General features: G+C 42.3%; 1 protein-coding gene across 2 annotated transcripts in view; it reads right to left on the bottom strand.

The window, feature by feature from the left end:
- CSRNP3 (cysteine and serine rich nuclear protein 3) overlaps window positions 1-24775 on the bottom strand; it is an 88716-nt gene extending 63941 nt beyond the window's left edge. The window contains exons 1-2 of one of the 2 annotated variants that reach the window (XM_082236821.1): window positions 24646-24775; window positions 6389-6556 (exon numbers count right to left, since the gene is read on the bottom strand). In XM_082236821.1, the coding sequence (XP_082092947.1) occupies window positions 6389-6533 (145 nt within the window). In that variant the 5' untranslated portion in view covers window positions 6534-6556; window positions 24646-24775. The remainder of the gene's footprint in view (window positions 1-6388; window positions 6557-24645) is intronic. The other variant, XM_082236822.1, reaches the window with a different exon arrangement.
- Between the last annotated feature and the right edge of the window lie 278 nt (window positions 24776-25053).

Here is a 25053-nt window from a genome sequence, read left to right as displayed (position 1 = left end):
TGATACCAGGAGGAAGAGGAGGAGGAGGAGAAAAAGAAAAAAACTAAGACCAGCAGCTTTCAGTGTGAGAGACTGACTCAATCAAAAGTCATCCCCGACATCAAAGAATGCCTCTGATTACCCTTACTCACTGATTAACATACCATTACAGCAGTGATTGGTGTTGACATTTCTGAAGGAGGACAATCCACAGGAGGTGCTAGTCTAAAGCACTGCCATATACTATGGCCTCAACAATTTGCCATCTCATAGTGTGCATGTATAGGTGTATAATCCTTATGGATGAAAAAGAAAAGTTGCCTCATAGTCAAAATACTTGACAGTAGGGATGGGGGAGCAATTCAATCTAAGTCACAATTTTCAATACAACCAAGTAAAAGTGTGTATATTAGGGAAAGGTGAGTATAAAATGCATATACTAGGGCATACAAAAATACATTGTATTGGGATAAATTGCTTGCAAAAGTGTATTAAAATGCTGGTGAATTTTCAAGGGGATTTAAAATAATAATCACAGACCAATGCAGAAATGTTTGGAACTGAATTTAAGATAGACAAATTTGTCAGTTTCATTTTTTTTCCCTATCACTTACTGACAGTTCTGGGATTCTGACAAGGAGGGCAAAGGCTGCATGCAAAAATACTGTTTAATATCGTTTGTAAAGGCTTCGGCCTTAAGAGATCAATTATTTTTCCCCTTCAGCACCTCCTGCCTTGGAAGTGGTGGTCTAGGGATAGGAATCAGGCAGAAGAGCAAAGCTGCTACTAAGAAGACCTGGGCAAAACACACACACTTTAAAAAACATTTAAAACTCACAGGTCAGGTATGCAAGTTTTAATAGGAAACAAAACAGTGCTACTTAACTAGTCCACTCTTAGCATGATAATGGGAGGGTGCTGCTAAGAGATAACCATTCTAAAAACAAAACTGACATGGCTAAACTGTCATGGTAACAAATCACACACCAGTGAGCAGTCATATCCTCACAGAATGTGAGCAGCATAATGCTCCGTTGTTCCCTTCTGAGGGGGATTGTTCCCTTATTCTATAATGGGCAAACCACCCAAATAATGACAGAGAAAGGAAGCAGTACAGCTCCTCTCGCAAACCCCCTGCACAACTGTAGGCATGATTCCAAAGAAGCTCTGCATAAACCTTTAATTAAGAAAACCATCCTCCAGATAATTAATGAATGTGCTCCAAAACATTTTCATGACCAAAGTCCACAGAAGGAATCCCTCTGCAATTTCGAGCCATGTCAGGTATCTGAAATAAAATCCGAAAGCCCCAACCCATAACATGAGACAAAAAAGGAAAAAGAAACCCATTGGTAACCAATGCAGCTAAGTTAACCATGACTAAATTTTTAGTAAACTTGGCCATCAATTTCTCTGCCATCTGTATTTAAAGCTGCAGTAGCTTGGCTAAGAACTGTTAGAAACAATGAGCAGGAACACTGACTTCCTAAGAGTAGGAAAAAATGCTAACAAGTATTAATTTAGAACTACCAACAGCATAATCCTCATCATGTTTACTCTGGGGTTTATCTGAAACTGCTCAGAAATTTTTTTTCCAACAAAGTTTTTTTTTGGGGGGGGGGTATTTTTTTAGCTCTGCCTGAACTGCTGGCGAATTTCAGTCCTCCGCTGGAAAATAATGAATGAAATTAACTTCTCCTCTATCACTGCTACCATACAGAATGGAGAATTTTGAGAGGCCATTTTTGCTCAGCTTCAGTTTTCTAAGAAGTATATTACACTTAGTCTAATGAGACTAATTACATCATCATCATCATCATCATCATCATCATTCTTTGTATACTACTCTTTATCTGCAGATCTCAGGGCTGTTCACAGCATAAAAATACAAGATAAAAACACAAAACACAAAAACAAAATACAAACAATATCAAAACAATAACCCCCTCCCTCTCCCTGGTAAGTGTACTTAAGACTGCAGCCTTAGTTATTATTTAATTAAAAGCAATGCTCTGCACTTCAGCCGAGCAATATACTGTTTCTAAAAAAAATAAATAAAAACCTCACACACCCTTGAAGCAGAGTATTTTTATATTTATAGAAATCTGCATCACATGTTTTATCTATCAAAGGGACCCTGCAGAATAGTTTTCTGGTGCAATCTCACATTTGACTTTTTCACTATTACACTTACAGTAACAATAGACATTTATGTCACAGTTGTTAGCTGTTCAGTTGTATAAGCACATATGTTCTGGCATGGCACTTTGCCTTTGCACCTCTAACTTCCACCCAAGGCGTCACCCTAAAAGATATTTTTAGGAACCTCTGTTGGCTTTAAATCCACAGTGATAAATAAGCCATCGTTGTGCAATGTTTTTAAACTCCCAGTCTTCAAACCTACTCTTTGAAAACCTCCAGAGTTCATTTTTCCCTCTTGGCTCGGGCAACCCCCTCAATGTCTTGAGGAGGACCTTCTGATGCAACCTATTGCATCACACCAGTGGCGTAGCATGGGTTGTCAGCACCCGGGGCAAGGCAAGTAATTTGCGCCCCCTAACCCATGGATTTGCGCCCCCTAACCCCCAGATGTTGTGCCCGGTGCGGCCGGCCCCCCCTGCACCCCCCACGCTACGCCACTGCATCACACTGACATACAGTGGTACCTCTGGTTAAGAACTTAATTCGTTCTGGAGGTCCATTCTTAACCTGAAATGGTTCTTAACCTGAAGCACCACTTTAGCTAATGGGGCCTCCCGCTGCTGTTGCTGCACCGCCGGTGTGTGATTTCTGTTCTCATCCTGAAGCAAAGTTCTTAACCTGAGGTACTATTTCTGGGTTAGCGGAGTCTGTAACCTGAAGCGTCTGTAACCCGAGGTACCACTGTACATCAGAATGTCTGTCTTTCTCTTTAGGGGAGGAGAGAATGAATACCCAACAGCCTGTGGGAAAATTCCCAGCTATTCTAGCTCCTGGTGTTCCAACTGAGTTGGCCCTTTCCTTTCCGCAGCCACCATCACAGAGCTACTCAGGGATCATGTTGCCCCAAGGGGAGGGGAGATGTAGTTTTGAAACAGGTTTCTTTTTTTTTCAACCCTTCTAGCTGTCTTTTCTGCTATATTATACAATTTTAACTGATACTTATTGGTTTGTAATTCCTTTGTAAACCAATATAATGATGTTTGCCTGAAAAATCAGTATATAAATATCTTATCACCTCACAATGTGCGAAAGCCTACCTGGCGTTGAGACATCGCCACTTACAAGAACATAACTGAAAACTATGTCAAAGAATGGCAATCTGTAATAAAAAGTAACCCAATGTATGGCAGAAGGTAAAATAATGAAGGATATATAGGCAGATGTGTAGGAATTTGTGAAGCACATAAAGCAATGTTGTCCTTTACATGCAATATAATTTTGTTAGCTCGGGCAGAGCAGCAAATTGCAAGCCTCTCCCAAGTAATGGTCCATACATAGCATCAAAGGCTGATCAAGTTAATTCTGGCGCCAGAAGCAAAATAAAACCCACTGTCATTTTCTCGGTGAATAAAAATATAATAAATAACCAACTATTTTCATGACACCAAAAATTGGCTGGTTGGCCAGTTAGAACAGGAGGCTGGCATAAATGGGCCTATGGTCTGATCCGGCAGCAATCTTGTTCTTACGTTAGCAGTCTGAGGGAGCTGCCTCGCAGTGACGCTACTGCACTACAAATTTTTTTAAATGTTTTGGAACGCGCTGTGACATTTCCTTTAGATTAGTAAGGGGGGGGAAATTAAAAGTTGTGCGAAGACATTCTCCTTCTCGCAATGGCTATGAAATGGTTATAAAATATCTATGTGAAGATCACAATCTCTTACAATTTATTCAATATTCTAAATTATTCAATGCATTTTAAAGTGTATGGATTAACGTTTGAATATGTTTTTGATGGTGCTTGGGAGCCAACAATTATATTTAGTTCTGATGGATCTGGTAAAGCAGTGGTGCCAAGATATCTATGAATAAATCGATTTCGACCTGCCCATCTCTTGCTGAATCTCACCTGATTCCTGAGAAGCACAGTGATCTCAGAATTCTCAGAATTCATTGGGTGGTAGACCTAGTCCTTCCTGAGAGGCATCATTAAAGCTGAACTCTTGTCTTCTGTAGGTTTTATTGAATTCCAGTGCTTTTTGTTGCTGTTCTTAGTCATTCACATTGATGGTTTTCTTGTGTATTTTTGTTAAATTTGTGTTTTTCACTTGCCATACATCGTATATGTTAAACAGTATATAAATGGACTTGGATAAATACACAGACACAAAAACGTATACTCAGCAAACACTCACCTGTTTTATCTACTACCACTACACCTTGTCAACACTTCCCAGTCGCCTCTTTAATCTTTCTCAGCCTCTCCTTATTCCTGCACCTTATTCCTGCTTTCCTTTCATTATTGTTAGTAGTAGTAGTAGCAGCAGCAACTAACAGCAGTAGCTGAATGCCAGTTAATGATGTTGCTGCTGTAACAAGGCTTCCCATTTTTTTAATGTTTTTTTTCTGTGGAGCCTAGAAAATTAGTGGATGTGGTTTGCTGTCTGCCATCAACAGGAATTCATATTTATACAGCATTCTTGCAATTATAGTACTGATTAATGATAAGTGCCCTGCTGTCTGCAATCTATTCCTTTGAGGGAACCACACTTTATGTTCCAAAAAATGTTTTATACCTCTTAGTGATGCATTATTATTCTTTGCAGATCAAAGATCATGGTTGTCATGGAAACTGCAAAAACTGGAAAGCCAGTCGTGACATAGCAATGGCATAATGGGGAAGATCTGCTGGGAAATCACTCACTAGCCTGGGGTTTTGTGTTGGAAATGCTTGGGTGAATTTAAGTGGAAAGCCAAGTCGTTTCTGAGATCTAAAAGCATTGTGGTATTAAACGCAAAATATCAGTCGCTGTTACAATCAGCATGCTTGACTGTGTGCAGTGCAGCAAAAAAACATGTTCCTAATTTTTTCTTCCTCCAAATGGAATGCAGGAATACTACAGTTTTATTAATCCCATTTTCTACAATCCCACAGCAAGCTTTTGTGGATATATAGCATGCCATACGCCTAATCAAAGGCTCAGTTCCTTGAATTGCAGGCTTTAAAATTTATCTATCTCATTTGCAGAATTAACGACAACGATCCAAATACAGTGGTACCTCAGGTTAAGAACTTAATTCATTCTGGAGGTCCGTCCTTAACCTGCAACGGTTCTTAACCCGAGGTACCACTTTAGCTAATGGGGCATCCCGCTGCCGCCCTGCCACCACTGTGCAATTTCTGTTCTCATCCTGAAGCAAAGTTCTTAACCTGAGGTACTATTTCTAGGTTAGCGGAGTCTGTAACCTGAAGCGTCTGTAACCTGAAGCGTCTGTAACCCGAGGTACCACTGTATCAGAATGAAAGTTGACTAGGAATAAGCAGATGGGCCAATGACAGAATGAATACTTGACTTCATGGTAATCGGTGTGGAACACATTGCAACATGTTAATTTCCAGTGTTAGAAAATGTTGGGGCAGTGTGTGTGTGTGTGTGTGTGTGTGTGAGAGAGAGAGAGAGAGAGAGAGAGTGTGTCTTGGTATCTGCAAGTTCCATCTTTCCATGCCAGAAGCAGAGAACCTGTGGCCCTCCAGATGTTGGTAGACAACTCCCATTAACTCCCATTAATAGTTGGCCATGCAGGCTGAGGCTGACGGGAGCTGAAGTGCCAACACCATCTGGAAGCCCACAGACACACCCCCCATTCCGGTTCCAGAACTTTCTTTTGGAACATTTGGACAGCCTGCCCATGAATGCTGTTGCACTGGTACTTATGCAGTACTTATTTTACCCTATTTGGGGAAAGTATAAATCTTTCATCTACCGTATTTTTCGCTCTATAACACGCACCCGACCATAACACGCACGTAGTTTTTAGAGGAGGAAAATCTGTAGGCATGCCACCCGTAGGCATTCCCTCCATAACACGCACAGACATTTCCCCTTACTTTTTAGAAGGAAAAAAGTGAATGTTGTGGTGCAAAAAATACGGTAAGAGAAATTTCTGAAGCACAGGGTTAAACAATTAGGGTTACAGGCATCCTGAAATACACATCCACTAACTGGTGTGTGTGATACCTGAGGTACCATAAGACACACAAACATTTCCCCTTACTTTTAATCCTGGGAAGTTTCTGTTAATAACTTTTAAATCTGTACTGTAAGTCTATGGTGGGCTGTCTGTCCTATCATACTGGATTATGTACACAATTAAGTAGATATATATACCTGTGTGTGTGTGTGTGTGTTCCAAAGTGAAAACATTGCCCCAAAATTTTACTTTAAAAAAGAACATGGATCCACCTTGCCTGGCATCTGGTACTTACGAATAAAATGATTTGAAGTGGACAGATTGACACTATCAGCATCGTCAGCGCTTTTGCCGCTAGAAACTTCATCATCCGATTCCCACACAGAGAAGATTGAGGAGCCGCCAACTTCTTCAAACTTCCTCATTAAAATTCCACTCATAGCTTCAGCATTGTCACATGTACCTGTCAGAGGAACAGGAGAAATGAAGCATGAAAACATTTGACCGCTGACCATGCTATCAAGATCTCCAAAGTCATTGCTGGAGGGTTTTTTGTTTTTTTTTTACAAACACACTTGGCTTCTGTTTCTGCCTGGAGACTGGTAATTTTACCAACGGTCAAACTGGAATTAAAAAACCAAACATGTACGTGTTTTGTTACAGACACATACTTCCTCAAATAATTGGGCAGGAACAATCAGTTCTGCAGCTTGGCTCAGGCACTACAATAGTCAGGAGTGGACTTGGTGTGCCCCTGCACGACAGAGGGAATCTTACATATAATATAGCTCAACAGCTTTTGGGGTGTCCTGGTTTTTACATTTGGAAGTATGGCAACCCTAACATAAAATATGCAAATGCCTAATTGTGAAAAGAGGCCCAGTTTGAGCAATCTTCCAGCTGCTTTTCGGAAGAGAAAGCATAGCATAGCATGGGTCAGGCATCTGTTTCATCTGGCATCCTTGTGGAATGGCTACCCCACATCAGGGCATGATTTGCACAATGGACGGAAGAAAACTGTGCCTGCTCTGCTACCATGTGATGATTCTTACCACCCAAGTAACTGCACAATCCTATTGCAGGCGAAACAACAAATGATGAACAGTCTTTCCAACACTGAAGAGGCTGGCGTGCTCACCTGTTTGCTTATATAAGTATGCAGCATTTTTATTCAGATGTTAATTCCCACTGCATGCATTCAATGGGATTTGTTTCCTAATAAGTCACATATTTATGATTGCGGCCAAATATCTGAATGGGTCCAACATTAACATGGAGTATTTGGTTACACAGGAAAGGCTGTTTTATGTCATAGTGCCCTCAGGTTCCCCTCACCCACCGATACTAGGCTTGAAAACTTTATACCATAGCCAATGTTAACTCTTCCCTCTCCAGCTGTAAAATGTTCCTCTCCACTATGCAAAATACTATTTGTTGGGTTAGGAGGAAATACATGGGGTGGTAGGGCAATCCCAGAGCTGTCCCAGCTCAAGGACATAGCTCTCCCACCTTTCTCAGAGTTGGAGGACTTTATTTGGTTGGTGAACATAAACACACTTAAAGCTTACACATCTCCCCAATGCAATATTCCCCCGTAGACCTAGTCTACTCCTTAGAGGCAGCAATGAGCTGGAAGAATCCATAGGCAACAGAAGGGACTGTACCAGTTCAGGCTGCAAGTGGAAGCACCACAATTTGCTCCCCAACTTTAAAAATGGATAAAAGTAGTAGGATCCAGGGGCATAGCATGAAGGGTCAGAGGGGAGCCATGGCCCCAGGCTTACAACTTTTGAGGGGTGCAAGCCAGGCACCCCAGCACGGTGCTCCTCTCTGCCTGTCAAGGGTCGGGTTAGCTGGTTGGGCTCCCCTTGCACGGGCAGGCAGCAGCTCAGCACGGCCCCGGTTTTCTCCGGTGGGGGTGGGGTCACCCAGGAGGCGTTCTACAGCTCATTTCTAGCCATCTAGTCTTCATTTGATTGCTATGTTGTTAGAATATTTGACTTGTAAAGGTAAAGATAAAGGGGACCCCTGACCATTAGGTCCAGTCGTGGTTGACTCTGGGGTTGCGGCGCTCATCTCACTTTATTGGCCGAGGGAGCCAGCGTACAGCTTCCGGGTCATGTGGCCAGCATGACTAAGCCGCTTCTGGCGAACCAGAGCAGCGCACGGAAATGCCGTTTACCTTCCCGCCAGAGCGGTACCTATTTATCTACATGCACTTTGGCGTGCTTTCAAACTGCTAGGTGGGCAGGAGCAGGGACCAAGCAACGGGAGCTCGAACCGCCAACCTTCTGATCGGCAAGTCCTAGGCTCTGTGGTTTAACCCACAGCGCCACCCGCGTCCCAATTGGCTTGTCCCAATTTGACTTGTAGTCTGTTACATTAAGCTACTATATAGCAAGCTAACATAATTCAAATCTCTCACCAAACCCCCCCCCCCCCACCTTCCTAAGTGACAGTTTATATAGCATGATCTTCCAAGGCTGCCGTCCTCAACTGCCTTTCTAGGGAATAAAGTCTCCTGAACACAGTAAACATGCACAAGATTCCACAGTGAATTTAGAAAAAGAGAGGGATTACAAGTAGCCTGGAGTGCAAACGCCTAATGGGGTTTTCTTTGTTTAGTAGCTTCCTGATTTCTATTTTGCACATGTACTAGCAGAAATTCAGGCCTTCTTCATCTTCGGGGAGAGAGAGCCCAGAGTGGAAGCAGGAAATTCTCTTCTAGGAAAGTTATTTTACAATAACTGGGGGGGGGGGGCACTAAAGCAATTGTTATGTTATGTGTTCGCATTGACTACATGAGAGTGGGGAATTATGCAGCCTTCTGGACTATCCAGCCACTCTTGAATGGCTCTGCCTCACACCAGCTTCTGTGTGGCTAGAATGTAGCCTTACTGTAGAATATAAGACTCGCATCTATTGACCCACCTACCATAGGCTGCCTCTGAAAGGTCATCTGTGAGAGAAATGCAGCCCTCAGGTAGAAACAGGTTCCCCATCCCTTGACTTTACAGTGGTACCTCGGGTTAAGTACTTAATTCGTTCCAGAGGTCTGTTCTTAACCTGAAACTGTTCTTAACCTGAAGCACCACTTAGCTAATGACGCCACCACTGCACAATTTCTGTTCTCATCCTGAAGCAAAGTTCTTAACCCAAGGTACTATTTCTGGGTTAGCGGAGTCTGTAACCTGAAGCGTATGTAACCTGAAGGGTATGTAACCTGAGGTACCACTGTATTGTTAATTGTGAGGTTTTTTTACTTCAGGCCTTTTTTTTTTACCCCACTGATAAGTGGCAAGTTTGCTTTGACATTCTGTTGCATTGACGGAGAATGGCAGAGAACGATATCCTTCTAAGTGGTGACACTTAGTATTGTCTGAACTGAAACAAAGACATTCATTCCGATTTCTTTTAGAAAGCAGGTTTGTTGTGCAAGACCTTCAAATAAACTTTAATTGTGCAGCTTGGTTTCTTCTCCACGTCTGAATATGTATCATTTTATAAACATTTGCCTCCGAGTGTCCTTTGCCATTAACTACTTTTATACTGACGGAATAGATGAGAGACAGAGAGAGTCAGAAAGAGAAGGTTACAATATGAGGCAAGTTTATCATAGCTCCACAGTCAAAACAGCAGTTATACCAAGGAGGCCAGCTGTTCGTTTAGAATAGAATCCACAAACCAATTAATCTGGCACACACAACAGAGGACATGCCTATCACAATTATATCATAAAGACTGGCCACCATTTCTGAGTTTGCCAGGGTGTTTTGCCTTATGCAAACAATTCTGAAAGGAATATGTTTCTTTTTTTAAAAAAATGGAATTTTGAAATGAAGCATGGTATGTAGGAAAAACTTGATGAAGTTTGTGAAATAAGAGATCCATGTCTTCATTTAAAAGCACAACTTTTCAACCGTGGAATTAATGATTGCCCATTGTGCCCAGTGACAGTAGCTGGAGACCTGGAATCAAAATTGAGGTTGTTAGCTTTTAGAATCCACGACTTATGTCAAAAGTAAATGTCCCCCACCCCAATATTCATGTAGGTCAACAGAAAGAACAACAATAACACACCAAACTCGGTTATCCACAGCAAACAAAATATGATTTCTCCACTACTTTCAAATGTACAGGAATAAATGGTTTTACACCTTCCCGAGTGCCACTTGTCTGTAGCTTTTGAGAGCTGCCAGCGTATAGCTAATTATAACCCAGCTGACGTCTCTTGGCATCACATTCCCCAAGAAAAATAATTGTGCGGCATGGATGCAAGGCAGAAAATGCTAATGGAGACAGCAGACAAAGAACTGCATGTTTATACTGGAGGCAGTGATGGGAGAAACCACATCACTTTGTCTGAGCAGCTGAAGCAGTGAGACACATCAAGTTGCTCTTGTATCTGCTGTGCAGGAGATGCTACTGTCACTATAAGGAGTAAAAACAACAACAACAAAAGGGGAGAAGGAGACAGAGAGACAGAGAAAGACGTGGTAGGGGATCCCTAGGGTCCTGAGATGAGGCATGTTCAGAATATTTTCATGCCCTCCCCATTCTCTAAACATGTCTCCCACACAACCAATGTTCCTCATTGTCTCCTGCAATGGATGCTACACTAAACCTGTGAAATCACAATTATTTCCATGGCAACCAGCTGCAACATCAAAACTGAAGGGTTGTGGTTTGACTGGAGCACAGGACAAAAAAAAAAGCTGGTGGACTCTTAAGCAGAAAATAAACAAATCTCTCCCCCTCCTCATCCGCCTTTTTTTTAAAAGGATCTTGTTAAGAAGGGTTGGCAAATGTATTTTTATTTTCTGGGATGAGATCAATCAACACAACAGCAAGATCCAAACATATCTGCAGGAAAAGGTAATGGTAAAAGCAAAAAAGGACAAGCCTTGCCTGATCTGGGGCAAATTAAAAATTGGGAGAGGTCAGGATGCGGTAGGTCAAATTGTCTTCTTTGCATGGGTGGAGGCACAGATAACCAGCTCCCCATTTCACCTGTATGCTTGCTACAGTTTTATTAGATGTTTGGTAAATGATCTATAGTCACCTATCTGAGGGAATGAAGAGTGATTTACATGAGACTAATAATCTCTGTTGACCACAGTCACACCAGCTGGTATTTATCAAGCACATCTAACATTAACATTCATGAAATCTGCATATTCAAAGAAGAAATGAAGGGCTTAACTTCCCCAATAAACCTCCTATTTACAAACTAAGTCTTGCTAAAAATACACCCTTTTGAAATGGATGTACGTACTTACATTAATCACATCCATTGCAAATGTACTTGGATGCAACCCTGTGTTAAAATATATAAACCTATCTCTACAGCACTTTGCATTAATTTGAGCACCATTGAAATCTGAGTCAGGATAAATGATTTATGTTTCAGGCATTAGCCATACTCGTAATCACACAAAAGAGAAGTAGGAAATGGTCCAAATAGTGTCACAGCAACAGGTACATCATGGGAAAAGAGAAACATCTAACAGGGAAACGTAGATGAAATATTTCAGGAGCTTGCAAATGGGACTGTAGAACAAGGAGGTGGTAACTAAAGAGGACATTCCCTTGATAAATAAAGATAGAGGGGACTGACATGAAGAACAGCTGCTTTGAAGACCAAGTACACTAGAAAGATTTTGAATTCTGTAGAGTTTCCACCTGAATCTATAGTTTCAGAACAACACGCTTCTCCCTAACTTCTCTTCACCTTTCTTCCCAACTTTGCTTTCAGTTGTTAGACATGGGAGAGGCAAAAATGTAAACAGATGTGATGGCATTGGACTATGGAGGTGGGTCTGCCATACAGCTGTAAGTAAGGTGGTGGTTATGTACAGAGGAGAAGTGGCAGATGGGAGGGAGGCGCTCAACCTTTCTGTCAGGTGCCACTTTTGCTCACCACAGTCTCCTCCCTGCCATGCTCCCAAACCAAATGTTAGTTTGACTGGGGACTGGTGAATAGTGAGCCAAAGCGGTAAGTAGCAAAGGGTTTCCCCCACCTGCTACTCTTCTGCTTCAAATCACTTCTCCACCTGCTTTGCAGCAATGGAACACAACTGATGTTTGAAGACATGGGCTGCAATGCCATCACATCCCATAAGGCTGAGTTTTGTTCTTGGGAGTGAGAAGAGGATTCTAGCCTGTGAGGCATTGGAAGCATGGGTGGTGAAACGAACACGATTTCAGAAAAAATCATTTCAACGAACCATCAATTGAAAACAGGAGCTGGACGGGACACCCACCCCACCTTTGTCACCTTGGACACAGAGATGACAGTGCACACAAACCTCACCTAAACAACGGCTAGAAGGAGGGCCTGCCTATTTGCCCAGTCTCGGGGTCTAGCTGTTCGCTGTGCTAAATGATGTCCCACCCAGCCCTACAAAAGGAAGGTGCAGAGGCCCATGTTGCTTGTTAGTCGAATGTCTTAGCTTACACTTAGCCATGCCTTTGCGTTTCCACTTCACCAGTGAGCTTTGCAATCTGTGAGCGTCTGCTTTATGTACCACTCAAATCTGAAAACAAAAGCCTTTGGAAAAACCAGAGTGATGAGTTCCAGTTCCTCATTGGATGAGGAAAGTCAGGATTTCCCTCTTCGTTTGAAAAGGATAGTTTTCCACCTAGACTAGGAGTAGGCACCAAAGTGTCCTCTGGTGAGCTACAGCTCCCCTGACCATTGGCCATGCTGACTGGGGCTGATGTGAGTGCACAACACCCAGAGGGCACCTTGTTGACTACCCCTGCCCTAGACTGTGTGACCTTACCTGCAGGCATCATTAAATCCTTCTGCAAAGGGGTATGCTACCCAGATTGATGCTGGAACCAGCAATGGGTTCTGTCTCAACAAAATCAGGCTTTGAAGTCCTAGCTCCCAGATTGCTGCATGAGACTTGCCCTCAAACAGTCTGCCGCCCTGTTCTACCTCACTCATATGAGCTGACAATACTGAGGAGGTTCCCGGCTTTCAAGTGTGCCTCACGCTACTCATCATCCAAGTGCTCAAAGACTGCTTGTGTGACTCACAATCACACACAGGTCATCTCCTCAGTGCAGCACACATTAAAAGTGTTGCTGAAGCACATTAAAAGCAGAGACTGAAGCATTTTGCACACCTCTCCAAACACGTTTACTCACTGATGCAAATGGCACGTTGTCTTCCAGGAATCTGACACACAGATTCTCAGAGGAAGCCGCAACTTGCTATGGCAGAAGACAGCTAACGTAAGATTTGTGAGAAGGCTGCTTTGTCCCTTCATTTTTACCTGAACTAACCCTCACATTCCACAGTTTGCCCAACGTAAAATGCACTTAAAGTTAATAGAATCAAAGATAGCCATTAAATCATTACGAAACATGATGTGGAAAAATATGTCCTATATTGTATGCAAATAGCAATCTCAATTCTTCTGAGTAAGGGTTTTTATGTACCCACAATGGAAACACACAGGCACAAAAGAGATGTGTCAAATGCAAAAATCTTAAAGAGGAAACCCCGCCTTAAAAAACAAAAACAAAGATGACTGAGCATGCTCGGTGGGCATGGAATGCTGACCTTTTGGGGATGGGGTGGAATGGAAAACCAAGAGGGGAATGGAATTGTGTGTCTGGATGAACTAAGGATGCAATACTAGGCATGCATGTTTGGGTGTAAGAACAGAATAACCCTTTTTCTGGGATAAACATCCATAGGATTGCCGAGTAAATTCTGCACTATTTCCATTTTTAAAAAAGTTTTATACAGTTGTATAAGATGACTACTAGAAGTTGAACCAATATGACTGATCGCCTAACTTCTGCAACTGATTTTTTTAAAGGATTAGCTAAGTGCAGCTATTGTCTCCTTGCTAAACGTTTCTTGGAATGAAAACTACTAATACAGATAAGGTTTGCTAGAGATTCAGTTAAGGAAAATGGCCTCTTTGTATGACTACTACACAGATGGGTACACCCACTAGTGAATTATTTAAAAATAATTCTCTCCTTTTTTTTTTCCTCTGTGATCCAGTCATAACATTGTTTAGGGTTGGTTTTTTCCTGAAGAAAATTATAGTAAGAGATAGAAAGCTTAACAGCCAGATCTTTGAAATGCGGAATGAGTCACAGTTTGACATCTCAGTTTGGCCTCAAATGCACCAAATGAATAGAAAAAAATCCAGGTAAAGTCATCTAGAAGCTGAACATGTTTGCTTCAGAACAGAAATGAGCTCTTTTCTAAATTAACATTATTAGCAGATGAATGCATGAACCAGATGTTACATATAAAGCATTGTTGTGAAGTACTGAGTCGCACAAAATCCATGTTCACAGCCCAGTAATTGTATATCATAAACTGGTATCTAGGGGATGATGTGAAAGTTAATTTCTGATGCCTGCAGTTCAAGACACTGGGATATTTTATAAAAGAAAATACTTATAGTGAGTTTAGCTCCCTTTCCACATTAGAAAACCAAGTCTGATATTTTCCCATGCTACTGGCTTTGTATGATTTCTGGGTGAACAGAAAACACTGACAAATCCATGCCTTGCTTTTGACCACACATAGGATAGCTTCATCATTGTATATAACTTCAACCTGCAAAGCTCAGAGCAGTGGTTCCCAATCTTTTCCCACCACTTGAAAATTGCTGAGGTCTTCATGACACACACCCCATGCCTGTTGTAGCAACTGAAATTCCACAGAATGAAAATAGTAATACAATAGACTACAATATGAGACGTAAAAGAAGCAATAAGAATACAATTACATATCTACATGGCTATTCAGTATGATGAACATGCCATATCCCATCTTCAACCACAAACCTAGACATGCCACAGACCAGGGGAATGAGGCTTGAGAATCACAGTTTGCGAGTCTTGGCTTAACAGCCTGTTAAATACACATAGCCAACAAAAACAGGAAGTATGTGCATTGCGATACAAATAGCATTGCATTCATGCAAATGTAGGTGTTCAGGTCTTCTTCTTTGGTGATCACTCGTCGCCGAGTAAGATTGTCTTCCATAAACACGGTTTTAACAATGAGTCTGTAAGTGACTGTGGAGGCCAATTCTGGATCCACACGTCCTTCCACAGTGGGGACATTGGTTTCCGGGTGGGAGTTGGTCACAGCGTGGATTTGCCAAGTGTGCCTTCCTCTTAGCATGTTTCTCCCTTGCATCCTGAGTTTGAGTGTCTTCAAAGCCCATGACACCTTTGGTAAAGGCTGTTCTCCAACTGGAGTGCTCGCAGGTCAGTGTTTCCCAGTTGTCAGTGTTTATACTACATTTTTTTAGATTTGCTTTGAGACAGTCTTTGAACCTCTTTTGTTGACCACCAGCATTACGCTTTCCATTTTTAAGTTCGGAATAGAGTAGTTGCTTTGGAAGACGATCATCAGGCATCCGCACAACATGACCAGTCCAATGAAGTTGATGTTGAAGAATCATTGCTTCAACACTGGTGATATTTGCTTCTTCCAGTACACTGATATTAGTTCACCTGTCTTCCCAAGTGATGTGTAAAATTTTTCGGAGACACTGTTGATGGAATGTTTCAAGGAATTGCAGATGGCATTGATAAATGGTCCATGTTTCACAAGCATATAATAAGGTTGGTAGTAAAATAGCCTTGTAAACAAGCATTTTGGTTTCCCTGCGAATGTCCCAGTCCTCAAACACTATGCACTTAAATTGGGAGAAAGCCACACTTGCAGAGCTCAGCCGATGCTGGATTTCGGCATCAATGTGTAGGAGAACTGCCTAGGTAGGAGAAGTGATCAACATTTTCCAATGTTACACCGCTGAGTTGGATTTGTGGTGCTGCAGAGGGGTTCTTTTGTACTTGTTGGTGCAGCACCAAAGGTGTTCAGGTACAGTTGCAGTCACAATAAGGTGACCACAAGACAACAATTTCTCCAGGAAGCATGGTAAATAGATCAGCTTTATCTCCTGGGGGCACAAGTAGCATCTTAAAAATCCTGCCCCTGTATTGTAAACTTATTACAAACTTTAGAAATATTTTTTAAAATCTGATCCTATTCCCTGCAACCTCCCATCCCTGTGATTAGTAGGTGCCACGTTATCCAGAGACCATCCTTTCCTTTTCCTTGACTGCATCATGGGGATTGTGAAATTGTAGCTACTAGACAATAAACTCTGCTTTCCCCATTCCTCTCTACTCTTCTTTTCTCCTCCAACCCCTCCCCTCATTGTTAGTTGTATAAATATGCCTTACCAACCCATTCTTTTCTCACTTCCCTCTCTCTATCCACTGGGATTGAGGTTGAATCCTGACAAGACAGAAGTACTGTTTTTGGGGGACAGGAGGCGGGCAGGTGTGGAGGATTCCCTGGTCCTGAATGGGGTAACTGTGCCCCTGAAGGACCAGGTGCGCAGCCTGGGAGTCATTTTGGACTCACAGCTGTCCATGGAGGCACAGGTCAAATCTGTGTCCAGGGCAGCTGTTTGCCAGCTCCATCTGGTACGTAGGCTGAGACCCTATCTGCCTGCGGACTGTCTCGCCAGAGTGGTGCATGCTCTGGTTATCTCCCGCTTGGACTACTGCAATGCACTCTACGTGGGGCTACCTTTGAAGGTGACTCGGAAACTACAACTAATCCAGAATGCGGCAGCTAGACTGGTGACTGGGGGCGGCCGCCGAGACCATATAACACTGGTCTTGAAAGACCTGCATTGGCTCCCAGTACGTTTCCGAGCACAATTCAAAGTGTTGGTGCTGACCTTTAAAGCCCTAAACGGCCTCGGTCCAGTATACCTGAAGGAGCGTCTCCACCCCCATCATTCTGCCCGGACGCTGAGGTCCAGCGCCGAGGGCCTTCTGGCGGTTCCCTCATTGCAAGAAGCAAAGCTACAGGGAACCAGGCAGAGGGCCTTCTCGGTAGTGGCGCCCGCCCTGTGGAACGCCCTTCCAGCAGATGTCAAAGCGATAAACAACTACCTGACATTCAGGAGACATCTTAAGGCAGCCCTGTTCAGGGAAGTTTTTAACGTTTGATATTTTATTGTATTTTTGGTTTCTATGGAAGCCGCCCAGAGTGGCTGGGGAGGCCCAGCCAGATGGGCGAGGTATAAATAATAAATTATTATTATTATTATTATTATTATTATTATTATTATTATTATTATTATGGGAAGCCACTTCTGAACACCTTTTTCTTCTTCTTGTTTGTCCCCAACTGAACTGGTCCTTTAATTATTTTTGTTCCTGTTGCTAACATCTAAGCCACTTGATGAATCCACAGTGGATAGCATAAAACATCGCTCCATGTGTTCCATAGGAACCTAGTAATATAACCAGTGTTACTTATTGTTGGTGTATCCCTAATTTTGTATATTAAGCTGTTTCTGTTATCACTTTAGAAAGCTTCTGTAATCATCAGACTTTGATGACACTGACTTGTTTCCATTTGTTGAAGTTTAGCTTTCCAGAGACAGTGGTACCTCGGGTAACATACACTTCAGGTTACAGACTCTGCTAACCCAGACTCTGCTAACTTTGCTTCAGGATGAGAACAGAAATTGCACGGTGGCGGTGCAGCAGCAGCGGGAGGCCCCATTAGCTAAAGTGGTGCTTCAGGTTAAGAACAGATTGAGGTTAAGAACGGACCGCCGGAACAAATTAAGTACGTAACCAGAGGTACCACTGTACTGGTTTGCATTGAAAAATACCTTGTTTCAACTGCCTTTGCTTTACAGTGGTTGCTATGCAACACATGATGCTGTTTTTGAAGAGAGAGCTGCCTTGTTAGTTTATAATGCTTTAAAAGAAAGAGCTAAACCAGATATCTGAACCTTATAATCCAGTTACAGGTATTTGGCATATAGTGTCTATCTGTTCCTTAACAAAGAAAAAACTACTAAGTGCAATTACTGTAGTTAATCAGAAACTACCATATTTACTTGAATCTAATGCTCACCTTTTTTGGCCAAATTACGTTGCAAAAATTAAGGTGCACATTAGATTCGATGGCACATTAAACTTGAGTAAATACAGCAGTATTTTATATATTTTATATATCTTCTAAACCACCTGTTTGTAATCCTAATGAGCTGCCGAGGAGTTGCAAGCTTCATTGGAATGGGACTTTTAGCAAAAAATTCTAGGGGAACTATATATATATATATATATATATATATATATATATATATATATATATGCAATTATTTTAGCATTATATTCATTTGTTTAATACATTTATGAATTGCCTCTTTATTATATATATATAAAAAAACATTTCCAGAGTGGCTTTAGTCTACCTAAATCAAATAGAAAATGATATATTACAATATCACTGGACAGGGATATAGAACAAATAATTATTTGCAGTGTTGCTTGCAGTAGAAACATAAATTAATTAATTAAATGACTTTCCTATTATAATTGTGGGTTTAGTGAATCATGTGACATGTTGAAAATCATAAAATATATCCACACACCGTCCTTCACAGGGAGGAAATAAAATAGTGGCCATTCTCTCTATAAAAACCGCCCAAGTATGAATTATTTCTACCATGACACACTTTCAAAATACCTGTGCAGTCCAATGGGACTTATTCCCAGGTAACAGGGTACAGGACTGCAGCCTTAATTCTTCCAAGAGCAAGACCTTTTGCTTTAAAAAGACCAAGGTGCTGCAATCCTTTCTCATTTTGAAGTCGGTAGCAATGCTCTCATTGATTTGAAAGGATCAGCATTCCACTCAGGAATGCATTTCAGAGAAAATTCTATATCTAATCTAATATGTGAAGAGACTTCTTTCGGTGACTCATGGTTTCCAGCGGGAGAGAAATGGGTGGAGTGGGGTAGGGAGAAGGAAAAGGGCAGAGGAAAGCAACAGCACTGTTCCATCCTTACTTTCACCTCCTGGCAGAAGTCTAGCAGGGTGCTGAACTAGGTGCTAAACCTGCCTTCACTCTCCCCCCCCCCGCGCCTCCTCCTTACTGTAGGATTTCAGCCTTACAAGTACTTAAAAATCAATAAAGAGCAGGATCAATGAAGGATAACATTGTGTGTGTAACCCCTCTGAAATAAATGAAGTTAAATGTCCTTATTTTATTGGATCCAGACTTACCATAGTCACATCTACTTAGTCATCGTAAGTAGCTCTACTGATCATTGGTATGCAAATTTAATAACTAATAGATAATAATAATAATAATATCAAAGGGATGACTGGCTAACTTTCTTTGCAATGGGTCTTCTCTAGGCATGACTAATGTATGGTTGGTATCCATCTGTCTCAAGATACAATGGAAGAGTGTGCCTTTGGGAGTGAAGTAAACCATTGGAGAGTTACAGTGCCTGCTGTGGCCGTAGAGACTGATAAGGGAGAGATATGTTTTGTTGCAGCTGGGGCAGATGGATGAAGGTGTCCAGTTGTGCTGATAGATGTACCATGGCGTTTTTCTCTCTGTCCTTCTCCCAGTGGTCATATTGCCTCTGGTCTAACAGTGACTAACAATGCAATCCTAACGGTGTCTACTGTTACTCCCAGGCCTTAGTTTGGATCAAACCCAAAATATTATTAAAACCCACATGCAGAAAATGCAAGAACTCCCCCCACCCCCGGACAGGAATTACAGTGGTACCTCGGGTTACATACGCTTCAGGTTACATATGCTTCAGGTTACACAATCCACTAAGCCAGAAATAGTGCTTCATGTTAAGAACTTTGCTTCAGGATAAGAACAGAAATTGTGCTCCGGTGGCATGGCAGCAGTAGGAGGCCCCATTAGCTAAAGTGGTACTTCAGGTTAAGAACAGTTTCAGGTTAAGAACGGACCTCCAGAACGAATTAAGTACTTAACCCGAGGTACCACTGTAAATCGGTAAACCTTCAGCATTGTGCAGGAAGAAGACTGTCACCATTTAGCCAAAACAAACACACACACAAATCTTAAAGGGTCTGAGACAAAGCTTAACTTTGTTGCTGCTTAAATGAATGGAAGCGGGCATCTTTTGTGTGAGAGGAGCAACGCAGGGATTTCAGAGAGCTGCAATAGTTCCTTTTTCTACATTTACCACCCACTTTCATAGCTACTGGAACCTTTTATCTCCCAGCCTCCCACACAAGCACTCCCTTCCTTCCCCGCCCTCCCAAGTAGGAATTGAAGCCAAGGCTGGTGGGCTTATCTCCATTCTACAAGGCGGATGAATGCTTGCCAGCAGCACTGAAAGGTAGCACAGGATAAGAAATTACAGGTCTGTGGTTCACACAATTATTAAAGAACTTTGAAAATTAGCGTGGCAATGCTGCGCGTAGCCCCCGTTCTGCATCTTCTCGGTTCCTTGTTATTGTAAGAGGGGCTAGGTGGGTATTTTTAGCCACAGAAAGGCAAATCCATCTGCAGTAGAAGGTTTCCAAGGAAACTGAATAATTGAAATATGTGTTGAACTAAGATCTGTTTCTACCAATTTCTCTTGATTACGGGAGCTGCTCCCACACGGCGCCTAGTCACTGAATTCGGGCTTGTGGGAGAGCCGAGTTTGGGAATTGCTGGGAAGAGAAGCGGAGTCAGAGAAGAGGCTCACAGACTGTGTACACATGTCATTTTATTCTAGAATCAATGGAAATCGAGTATCATTCCCCCCCCCCGCCGCTGCCGCACACAATCTGGACCTAATGCATATTTGTTGCCCCTAAAAAGCGCTTCTTGAGAGACGGGTATCATTCTGAAAATAAAAGTTCGCTGCAGATCGATTCTGCATTGCTCTACTACAATGTGTCTACTTGAAAATGGGGAAGCAGATGTCAGTGGGCCTGGCAATGGAGCCACGCCTGTCCAATGGCATTGGGGGTGAGAATATATCAAGAGCGGAATTACCACTTCCTTCTTCTCTCACCTGGGGCAGGTGCAGGGAGGAAATGATGTGGATAAGCTAATCAAGCGGGAGGTTTTCAAATGCATATCAGGTGACCACACCCACCCTTGAGGATGCCAGGAACTCGACTCAATCTAGATGGAAAGCAGCACATTGCAGATGAGCATGAATTATTCCTGATTGAGGAAAACGGTGTTTGTTTGTTTGGTTGGTTGGTTGGTTTTTTGGTGTGCTACAAATGGGGTAGTATACACAGCCTGACTCTGAACAGATAAATGTTAAACTGAATACTACTAAAGACATTTGAAATATAAAAAGGTAAGCATTATAAGTAATGGGGGGATCCATTAAAATTATCTGTAAATTGAAAAAAAGGTGGCGTATGAAAGGGGGGGAATGGCAGAAAGGGGAAGGGAAATGCCAGGATTTTGAAAGAAGTATTGGACCACTGCTTTTGACAAAGTTGAACAGGAATACTAAATAATGATCACATTTAATATTTAGCTGGGTTTCTCCCCCATGTATTTTAAATATTTAATTGCCCTCCCACACTTCTCCCACATGTGTGTTTATGTAGTGGGGGATGGGGTAATGTCCTTTTAAATACTTTCATACCCAGATTTTTTCTTCTCCTTGTGGGATTTTTTTTCCTTTTAGACTTCTCTCAATCTTTTTTTACATTATGAGCTTTATAATGTGTTTTCCTGTACAGTGGTACCTCGGGTTACATACGCTTCTGGTTACATACGCTTCAAGTTACAGACTCTGCTAACCCAGAAATATTGCTTCAGGTTAAGAACTTTGCTTCAGGATGAGAACAGAAATTGTGCTCCGGCGGCAAGGCAGCAGCAGGAAGCCCCATTAGCTAAAGTGGTGCCTCAGGTGTTTCAGGTTAAGAACGGACCCCTGGAATGAAGTAAGTACTTAACCCGAGGTACCACTGTAACTTTTTAAAATGTGTCTAGATCCAGCCTGACACTCCTTTGCTCTCAGGCAGCATCAACAATGGTCTGGGATGACTGGCTTGTAGTCAAAAACCTCTGGAAAACACCAGGTTGGTGAAGGCTGCTCTAAGGATTATTACCATATACTGAAGCTCCCTTCTATTGAACCAGCAACAGAAGAAGATAAAGACTTTTCAAAATAGTGTGTGTGTGTGTATGTGTGTGTGTGCGATACTTTGCAAATGTGCATATTCTTTTAGACAGAATACTCTATATACAGTGGTGCCCCACAAGACGAATGCCTCGCAAGACGAAAAACTCGCTAGACGAAAGGGTTTTTCGGTTTTTGCGTTGCTTCGCTAGACGAATTTCCCTATGGGCTTGCTTCGCAAGACAAAAACGTCTTGCGAGTTTGTTCGCTTTTTTCTTAAAGCCGCTTGAAGAGGCACAGTTGCGACGGACCATGCTTCGCAAGACAAAAAGACTCGCGGAACGAATTAATTTCGTCTTGCGAGGCACCACTGTACACTAAAAAGAAGTAGCAGCAAAGACCATGCATAGTACAGATTGATAGCAGCTTTCCCAGGCTCAAAGGGAGGCATTCAAAGTAGAGCGAAGCGCATCACTCCATGAGCGAAAGAATTTCTGTTTGCCTGGTGGAATCATCTGCCCTCTCTTCCCCCATACTCTGTTCCAGGAGGTTCTCTTGATCCCTCAAACCAATTGGGAAGGGGAGGATACAGAGGTGCGTAGGCGGAGAAGTCGGAGAGCCATGTTGTGCCATTGCATTGACTTCCAGAGAAGTCTTTGCATTGACTTCCAGAGAGCTCATTAGTTGAACCCTGCCCACAGAGTAATCCTGGGCTGAAAACAATGGGTGTGCAGCGCAACATTGTACATTGCAGTGCCTAATTGTATGAGAACTATACAACCAGTGCTGGTGTTCTGGCCTGCATAATGTATAATATGGCCTTTGTCATTTGCAAGAATTTACTTATACAGTGGTACCTCAGGCTACAGACGCTTCAGGTTACAGATTTCACTAACCCAGAAATAGTACCTCGGGTTAAGAACTTTGCTTCAGGATGAGAACAGAAATCGTGTGGCGGCAGCAGGAGGCCCCATTAGCTAAAGTGGTACCTCAGGTTAAGAACGGACCTACGGAACAAATTAAGTTCTTAACCCGAGGTACCACTGTAGTCAATCCATCTAGCCATTACTGTCTGTTTTGAGGGGCAGAGGCTCTCTTGGGTGAAGATCCAGCCTACCTCTGGAAACAGATTGTATTAGGTAGGTGATACAAGGGATCTTTGGCATGGGACCATTTGTATGCAAAGCATGAGATCTACTACTATGTTATGGCACACAGAAGAAGATTAATGAATGAGGACCACCTTCATATTTAAAGCTGGGATTCACTGCAGTTTTTTTGTGCATGCCCACCAGAATCACTCTTCATATGAATTGTACATCCTTGTGCATTTGTTTTTCCTTAATTTATTATTCATATATAGAATGCTTCCCATCAGCATTTTGATTTTGATACATTAACTGGGAAATGCACCAGTTTCAGTACCAAGAAATGCCATTACAGAAAGGGAGGGCATTTCACTTCACATCTTCAGCTTCCTGCTGCATGATTTTTGTCTCTAAAATATTCACTCTTCTGATGCAATACAGTACAATATTTTGCCCATTTTAATAGGCAGCTCTTTGACACTATACAGGCACATTCATAGAATCACAGACTTGTAGAATTGGAAGGGACCTTGAAGATCATCTAGTACAACCCCCTGCAATGCAAGAATATGCAGCTATCCCATACGGGGATCAAACCTGCAACCTTGGTATTAGCAGCACCATTAGATATAAGCTCCCACTCCAAATTATACCAGGAGTTGGTAGCGCTCCTAGGAAAACTATATAGGTCAGTGTATGTTGTCCTAGTACATGTAGTTGCACAATAACCCAATTTTAACTGCTGAACCAATATTGTTTATTGCCATGATTTAAATTAGTGCACCGAACAGCAAACATGGTGAGCTGATGTGTTTTTCCCTGGTTTTAGCCACTGAAATATCAGTGCTAGAAAATCTGTGGTATTTCAAATCAACAGTAATCCACACTAAACGGTACACTAAACTGTAAAATGCCTTATTTTGAATAGGGCAACTAATTTCCCTTACAAATTATGAGGGAATGGGATACTCATTCAATAACTGAAAGCACAATGAAACCCGTTAAAGCCACTGACCACTAGAAGTTGTTTCCTCACTTCTTCCAATAGCACATTAACAGCCTAAAGACCAAATGTTGACCAAATGTTACATCAACAAATGCAGTGCCTTTTTTCCTAGGCCTAAAGAAACACTCTTTTGATTTCCCAGCACTTGTCTTTTTGCTGTGATCATAATATCTACTGTCTAGCAAAAGCTTTGTACGGTGCACCTCGCTATCTGTGTGCCCTAACTGCTCCACCTTCACTTAAGACTGACAGCTTAGCTCACACGTTAAGAAAGTTGCCAGAGAGATTTGGATGAGCTACAGATTTTACTGTATATGGATTGCTTACTGGAAGAGATGTACACACAGGAAAGACTAGCAAATTGCTAAACTGCCTGAAAGCCATTAGCACTGCGCAGGCTGCACCAAATGCGCACGCAAGCATTTTATACGACGCAGACAATGCTCAAGGACTTGTGCAACAAGAACAACAAAACCATCTGCTCGGTCCTCTCTCCCTTCCCCCACCCCCTTGAATTACCTGTGATCGGGATTCTGTTATTTCAGCTCCGTCAAGGCAGACTGAAAGGTTCACTCCTTCTTCCACCAGCCATTGAGCGGTGGTCAGCCAATCAGAGACAAGACATCCTGGCATCCTCTGGAATGCTCTCTCTTCCTCTGCCTCCTCCCTTCTAACCAGTTCTGTGCAAACCACGCTGGGGAGGGGTGGGGAGAAGGAGGATAAGCAAAGCCAAGGCAAAACATGCTGAAACCAAAAATAGGAAGAGGTGGGATTTCTGCACTGAGAAAATGGCCAAACCAAACATTTTCCTAGTTAGCTATTGCTAAGGAACCGATACAGTATTATTGTTTTCTATGTCCAAAATAAATCATCTGCTCTCACCCTGTCAGCCAAGGAACGATTTGTAGGTAGGCAGCAGGAAGCGAA

Source organism: Podarcis vaucheri (genome assembly GCF_965113315.1).
Source record: "Podarcis vaucheri genome assembly, chromosome: 1".
NCBI lineage: Eukaryota > Metazoa > Chordata > Lepidosauria > Squamata > Lacertidae > Podarcis > Podarcis vaucheri.
Note: the sequence above shows the minus strand (reverse complement) of the source record. Positions and strands in the feature narration are given on the sequence as shown.